The 7,804-nt window shown below is 47.6% G+C and overlaps 1 protein-coding gene across 1 annotated transcript in view; it reads right to left on the bottom strand.

Moving 5' to 3' along the window:
* LOC118377354 (collagen alpha-1(XI) chain-like) overlaps positions 1-7,505 on the bottom strand; it is a 233,450-nt gene extending 225,945 nt beyond the window's left edge. The window contains 1 exon segment of the mRNA XM_052463126.1: positions 7,079-7,505. Coding sequence (XP_052319086.1) covers positions 7,079-7,193 — 115 coding nt within the window. The 5' untranslated portion in view covers positions 7,194-7,505.
* Between the last annotated feature and the right edge of the window lie 299 nt (positions 7,506-7,804).

Here is a 7,804-nt window from a genome sequence, read left to right on the forward strand (position 1 = left end):
AGGGTAGAGTGGAGTTATTGGGCTTAGTGGTGACCAGGGTAGAGTGGAGTTATTGGGCTTAGTGGTAACCAGGGTAGAGTGGAGTTATTGGGCTTAGTGGTAACCAGGGTAGAGTGGAGTTATTGGGCTTAGTGGTAACCAGGGTAGAGTGGAGTTATTGGGCTTAGTGGTGACCAGGGTAGAGTGGAGTTATTGGGCTTAGTGGTAACCAGGGTAGAGTGGAGTTATTGGGCTTAGTGGTAACCAGGGTAGAGTGGAGTTATTGGGCTTAGTGGTGACCAGGGTAGAGTGGAGTTATTGGGCTTAGTGGTAACCAGGGTAGAGTGGAGTTATTGGGCTTAGTGGTGACCAGGGTAGAGTGGAGTTATTGGGCTTAGTGGTGACCAGGGTAGAGTGGAGTTATTGGTAACCAGGGTAGAGTGGAGTTATTGGGCTTAGTGGTAACCAGGGTAGAGTGGAGTTATTGGTAACCAGGGTAGAGTGGAGTTATTGGTAACCAGGGTAGAGTGGAGTTATTGGGCTTAGTGGTAACCAGGGTAGAGTGGAGTTATTGGTAACCAGGGTAGAGTGGAGTTATTGGTAACCAGGGTAGAGTGGAGTTATTGGGCTTAGTGGTGACCAGGGTAGAGTGGAGTTATTGGGCTTAGTGGTGACCAGGGTAGAGTGGAGTTATTGGGCTTAGTGGTGACCAGGGTAGAGTGGAGTTATTGGGCTTAGTGGTAACCAGGGTAGAGTGGAGTTATTGGGCTTAGTGGTAACCAGGGTAGAGTGGAGTTATTGGGCTTAGTGGTAACCAGGGTAGAGTGGAGTTATTGGGCTTAGTGGTAACCAGGGTAGAGTGGAGTTATTGGGCTTAGTGGTAACCAGGGTAGAGTGGAGTTATTGGGCTTAGTGGTAACCAGGGTAGAGTGGAGTTATTGGGCTTAGTGGTAACCAGGGTAGAGTGGAGTTATTGGGCTTAGTGGTAACCAGGGTAGATTGGAGTTATTGGGCTTAGTGGTAACCAGGGTAGAGTGGAGTTATTGGGCTTAGTGTTAACCAGGGTAGAGTGGAGTTATTGGTAACCAGGGTAGAGTGGAGAGTTATTGGGCTTAGTGGTAACCAGGGTAGAGTGGAGTTATTGGGCTTAGTGGTGACCAGGGTAGAGTGGAGTTATTGGGCTTAGTGGTGACCAGGGTAGAGTGGAGTTATTGGGCTTAGTGGTGACCAGGGTAGAGTGGAGTTATTGGGCTTAGTGGTGACCAGGGTAGAGTGGAGTTATTGGGCTTAGTGGTGACCAGGGTAGAGTGGAGTTATTGGGCTTAGTGGTGACCAGGGTAGAGTGGAGTTATTGGGCTTAGTGGTAACCAGGGTAGAGTGGAGTTATTGGGCTTAGTGGTGACCAGGGTAGAGTGGAGTTATTGGGCTTAGTGGTGACCAGGGTAGAGTGGAGTTATTGGGCTTAGTGGTAACCAGGGTAGAGTGGAGTTATTGGGCTTAGTGGTGACCAGGGTAGAGTGGAGTTATTGGGCTTAGTGGTGACCAGGGTAGAGTGGAGTTATTGGGCTTAGTGGTGACCAGGGTAGAGTGGAGTTATTGGGCTTAGTGGTGACCAGGGTAGAGTGGAGAGTTATTGGGCTTAGTGGTAACCAGGGTAGAGTAGATACTTATTGGGCTTAGTGGTAACCAGGGCAGAGTAGATACTTATTGGGCTTAGTGGTAACCAGGGTAGAGTAGATACTTATTGGGCTTAGTGGTAACCAGGGAAGAGTAGATACTTATTGGGCTTAGTGGTAACCAGGGTAGAGTAGATACTTATTGGGCTTAGTGGTAACCAGGGCAGAGTGGATACTTATTGGGCTTAGTGGTAACCAGGGTAGAATGGAGTTATTGGGCTTAGTGGTGACCAGGGTAGAGTGGAGTTATTGGGCTTAGAGGTAACCAGGGTAGAGTAGATACTTATTGGGCTTAGTGGTGACCAGGGTAGAGTAGATACTTATTGGGCTTAGTGGTGACCAGGGTAGAGTAGATACTTATTGGGCTTAGTGGTAACCAGGGTAGAGTAGATAGTTATTGGGCTTAGTGGTGACCAGGGTAGAGTAGATACTTATTGGGCTTAGTGGTGACCAGGGCAGAGTAGATACTTATTGGGCTTAGTGGTAACCAGGGTAGAGTAGATACTTATTGGGCTTAGTGGTGACCAGGGCAGAGTAGATACTTATTGGGCTTAGTGGTGACCAGGGTAGAGTAGATACTTATTGGGCTTAGTGGTGACCAGGGTAGAGTAGATACTTATTGGGCTTAGTGGTGACCAGGGTAGAGTAGATACTTATTGGGCTTAGTGGTGACCAGGGTAGAGTGGAGACTCATTGGGCTTAGTGGTGACCAGGGTAGAGTGGAGACTCATTGGGCTTAGTGGTGACCAGGGCAGAGTGGAGACTCATTGGGCTTAGTGGTGACCAGGGCAGAGTAGAGACTCATTGGGCTTAGTGGTGACCAGGGTAGAGTAGATACTTATTGGGCTTAGTGGTGACCAGGGCAGAGTAGATACTTATTGGGCTTAGTGGTGACCAGGGCAGAGTGGAGTTATTGGGCTTAGTGGTAACCAGGGTAGAGTAGATACTTATTGGGCTTAGTGGTAACCAGGGTAGAGTAGAGACTTATTGGGCTTAGTGGTAACCAGGGTAGAGTAGATACTTATTGGGCTTAGTGGTGACCAGGGCAGAGTAGATACTTATTGGGCTTAGAGGTAACCAGGGCAGAGTAGATACTTATTGGGCTTAGTGGTGACCAGGGTAGAGTAGATACTTATTGGGCTTAGTGGTGACCAGGGCAGAGTAGATACTTATTGGGCTTAGTGGTAACCAGGGTAGAGTAGATACTTATTGGGCTTAGTGGTGACCAGGGCAGAGTAGATACTTATTGGGCTTAGTGGTAACCAGGGTAGAGTAGATACTTATTGGGCTTAGTGGTAACCAGGGCAGAGTAGATACTTATTGGGCTTAGTGGTAACCAGGGCAGAGTAGATACTTATTGGGCTTAGTGGTAACCAGGGTAGAGTAGATACTTATTGGGCTTAGTGGTGACCAGGGTAGAGTAGATACTTATTGGGCTTAGTGGTAACCAGGGCAGAGTGGAGAGTTATTGGGCTTAGTGGTGACCAGGGTAGAGTGGAGAGTTATTGGGCTTAGTGGTAACCAGGGCAGAGTAGATACTTATTGGGCTTAGTGGTAACCAGGGCAGAGTAGATACTTATTGGGCTTAGTGGTGACCAGGGCAGAGTAGATACTTATTGGGCTTAGTGGTAACCAGGGTAGAGTAGATACTTATTGGGCTTAGTGGTGACCAGGGTAGAGTAGATACTTATTGGGCTTAGTGGTAACCAGGGCAGAGTGGAGAGTTATTGGGCTTAGTGGTGACCAGGGAAGAGTGGAGAGTTATTGGGCTTAGTGATAACCAGGGTAGAGTGGAGAGTTATTGGGCTTAGTGGTAACCAGGGAAGAGTGGAGAGTTATTGGGCTTAGTGGTAACCAGGGAAGAGTGGAGACTCACTGGGCTTAGTGGTAACCAGGGAAGAGTGGAGACTCATTGGGCTTAGTGGTAACCAGGGAAGAGTGGAGAGTTATTGGGCTTAGTACTAAACAGGGAAGAGTGGAGAGTTATTGGGCTTAGTGGTAACCAGGGAAGAGTGGAGACTCACTGGGCTTAGTGGTAACCAGGGAAGAGTGGAGACTCATTGGGCTTAGTGGTAACCAGGGAAGAGTGGAGAGTTATTGGGCTTAGTACTAAACAGGGAAGAGTGGAGAGTTATTGGGCTTAGTACTAAACAGGGAAGAGTGGAGAGTTATTGGGCTTAGAGGTAACCAGGGCAGAGTGGAGACTCATTGGGCTTAGTGGTAACCAGGGTAGAGTGGAGAGTTATTGGGCTTAGTGGTAACCAGGGCAGAGTGGAGACTCATTGGGCTTAGTGGTAACCAGGGTAGAGTGGAGAGTTATTGGGCTTAGAGGTAACCAGGGTAGAGTGGAGAGTTATTGGGCTTAGAGGTAACCAGGGCAGAGTGGAGACTCATTGGGCTTAGTGGTAACCAGGGTAGAGTGGAGAGTTATTGGGCTTAGAGGTAACCAGGGTAGAGTGGAGAGTTATTGGGCTTAGAGGTAACCAGGGCAGAGTGGAGACTCATTGGGCTTAGTGGTAACCAGGGTAGAGTGGAGAGTTATTGGGCTTAGTGGTAACCAGGGCAGAGTGGAGACTCATTGGGCTTAGTGGTAACCAGGGTAGAGTGGAGAGTTATTGGGCTTAGAGGTAACCAGGGTAGAGTGGAGAGTTATTGGGCTTAGAGGTAACCAGGGCAGAGTGGAGACTCATTGGGCTTAGTGGTAACCAGGGTAGAGTGGAGAGTTATTGGGCTTAGTGGTAACCAGGGCAGAGTGGAGACTCATTGGGCTTAGTGGTAACCAGGGTAGAGTGGAGACTCATTGGGCTTAGTGGTAACCAGGGTAGAGTGGAGAGTTATTGGGCTTAGTGGTAACCAGGGCAGAGTGGAGAGTTATTGGGCTTAGTGGTGACCAGGGTAGAGTGGAGAGTTATTGGGCTTAGTGGTAACCAGGGCAGAGTAGATACTTATTGGGCTTAGTGGTAACCAGGGCAGAGTAGATACTTATTGGGCTTAGTGGTGACCAGGGCAGAGTAGATACTTATTGGGCTTAGTGGTAACCAGGGCAGAGTTGATACTTATTGGGCTTAGTGGTAACCAGGGCAGAGTAGATACTTATTGGGCTTAGTGGTAACCAGGGCAGAGTAGATACTTATTGGGCTTAGTGGTGACCAGGGCAGAGTAGATACTTATTGGGCTTAGTGGTGACCAGGGTAGAGTAGATACTTATTGGTCTTAGTGGTAACCAGGGTAGAGTGGAGTTATTGGGCTTAGTGGTAACCAGGGTAGAGTGGAGAGTTATTGGGCTTAGTGGTAACCAGGGTAGAGTGGAGTTATTGGGCTTAGTGGTAACCAGGGTAGAGTGGAGACTTATTGGGCTTAGTGGTAACCAGGGTAGAGTGGAGAGTTATTGGGCTTAGTGGTAACCAGGGAAGAGTGGAGAGTTATTGGGCTTAGTGGTAACCAGGGTAGAGTGGAGAGTTATTGGGCTTAGTGGTAACCAGGGAAGAGTGGAGAGTTATTGGGCTTAGTGATAACCAGGGTAGAGTGGAGAGTTATTGGGCTTAGTGGTAACCAGGGAAGAGTGGAGAGTTATTGGGCTTAGTGGTAACCAGGGAAGAGTGGAGACTCACTGGGCTTAGTGGTAACCAGGGAAGAGTGGAGACTCATTGGGCTTAGTGGTAACCAGGGAAGAGTGGAGAGTTATTGGGCTTAGTACTAAACAGGGAAGAGTGGAGAGTTATTGGGCTTAGTACTAAACAGGGAAGAGTGGAGAGTTATTGGGCTTAGAGGTAACCAGGGCAGAGTGGAGACTCATTGGGCTTAGTGGTAACCAGGGTAGAGTGGAGAGTTATTGGGCTTAGTGGTAACCAGGGCAGAGTGGAGACTCATTGGGCTTAGTGGTAACCAGGGTAGAGTGGAGAGTTATTGGGCTTAGAGGTAACCAGGGTAGAGTGGAGAGTTATTGGGCTTAGAGGTAACCAGGGCAGAGTGGAGACTCATTGGGCTTAGTGGTAACCAGGGTAGAGTGGAGAGTTATTGGGCTTAGTGGTAACCAGGGCAGAGTGGAGACTCATTGGGCTTAGTGGTAACCAGGGTAGAGTGGAGAGTTATTGGGCTTAGTGGTAACCAGGGCAGAGTGGAGACTCATTGGGCTTAGTGGTAACCAGGGTAGAGCGGAGAAATGGTGTTTTCTACTTCTGGCCTCTATATGTATTTCATTCCTACAATTGAGAGCATCGCCCCATAGGCGACAGTACTACCTATACGCAGTAGCATATTCTCCCATGGTACAACAGTGCCTCATACCGTTTGTGTGAAAAGTCTATGAATCACTTTAAAATATCCCGAAACCATATAGGAAAATGCCTCCAAAATTAGGCAAATTGAATGAATTGCTGACATTCAGTATGCTAAATACACATCGAGGATGTCACGAGAGTATAGCATATCATTGACAGATATTATGGAAGAGAGTGACGTTAAAATGTATAAAAAATCGTATTGGCAAGATAAAATAGGTGAAATCAATTGATACAATTCAAAACCAGCATATAGTTCCAGTTAATGATTAATGTGTGTTAAGTTATGTTATAACACATCTGTCTCAGTTTTAAACCACCGAGCGCCTACGGCTGATGTGCAGTCTACCAAACTCTACACACTCATGCGTAAAAGTCAGAGCCGTCCGTATTACGCGGTTCTTTTGGGAAGGTGAGAAAGTCGAATCAATACTCTGACGTTAACCGTATCAATACTCTGACGTTAAGCTATGCAGTGGCTATAGGATTCTATAGCCGAGGTGTGAGATTGCTACCCTACGGAATTCCTCTCTCGATAGCTGTGTCCACATTACAGCGGACCACCGGGACAAACAAAGCCTATTTGTCTGGCTAAACCATTTAAAACATTCGCATGAGAGCGACATGGGAACAGTTTGACGGGTAATACCTCTACAACAGAATGCCACGTACGAGCCGCTATTTCGCGCAAAGAGCGGGGCGATATAATCTGGAGGACCGTTCGAGCGCACCTGTACGAGTCTCGCTGGGTGTTCACCGCTGAATGGCGGTAGCATCACTGTCTGCAACGTAGGCTAACGAGAGCATTTCACATCGCGATTTACACACACACACACACACAAACACATGCTTTTAAAAAAGTCTGGCACTGGCCATATTTGAAACATTCTTATATTTCATGGATTCACATGTGGTGACACTTAAGTCATGGATTTTATGACACTGGCATTGACATTCGTTATCTAAATGTTTCTTTCAGTGTGCTGTCAACATCAGCAGAAACAGCCCAGTGAGTGTGGCACTGGCTCTACTGAAACGATGTGATCCATTGATAAACCAACCCTGCACGTGCCCAAGAAACATCAGGGAGAGTTTGCGAGGTGAACGGTTCTGAAACGCGTTCCGCCAATGACAGATACTTACCTGCTTGGACATTGACGACTTGCAGAAGGACAGTGAGAGTGACGATGGTGGTTAGAGTGGGGTACAAAAGCCGGCTCTTGGTTTTCCACCTTGTGGACCACATTTGCATCTCCATGGTCTCTCACTCAACGCCACAAAGCTTCTGGAAGAAAAAAAACGGACGACTTTTCAGAACAAAATGTGTCCTTTTCCTTCCACAAATCCACCAAAACAATATATCGGTGTGTTGTTACTACAACAAAGCCATACGTGGAAAACAGAATTCGTTTCTTCTTTAGAGCCAAACTGGGCCTCTTGCTCCACTTTCCCTTATCTCCAGCCCTTAGACTGAAGGTGTACGGGCGTTCAGCAAAGTACCGGAGACAGTTCGATTGCCCTGAGAGCCGCGCGCGCAGTCTGGAGGGAGGGAGACGGCACGAACCTCTGAACCGCGACTAGCAGGAAACTGACATGGAAAATGTTCCGTTTAGCGAATCACCATGCTGGAAAGTTGACTCCTGGTCCCGCCCAACCATCTGTCATTCAAGAGTGGCCAGACGTCCTTAGTTACAAGAAAGTGTTGGAGCGTTGATTAGGAGTCTCGTCAGTTATCCAATATTCTTCATATCGTATTGTCATACGGAGATGGATGGAGGGACAGAGGGAGAGACACTGATGCGAAATAACAAGACATTACAGTTTTATCTACAACACCCATAGCATATCATTTATACATTCCACTGTAGT

Source organism: Oncorhynchus keta, chromosome 15 (assembly GCF_023373465.1).
Source record: "Oncorhynchus keta strain PuntledgeMale-10-30-2019 chromosome 15, Oket_V2, whole genome shotgun sequence".
Lineage (NCBI taxonomy): Eukaryota > Metazoa > Chordata > Actinopteri > Salmoniformes > Salmonidae > Oncorhynchus > Oncorhynchus keta.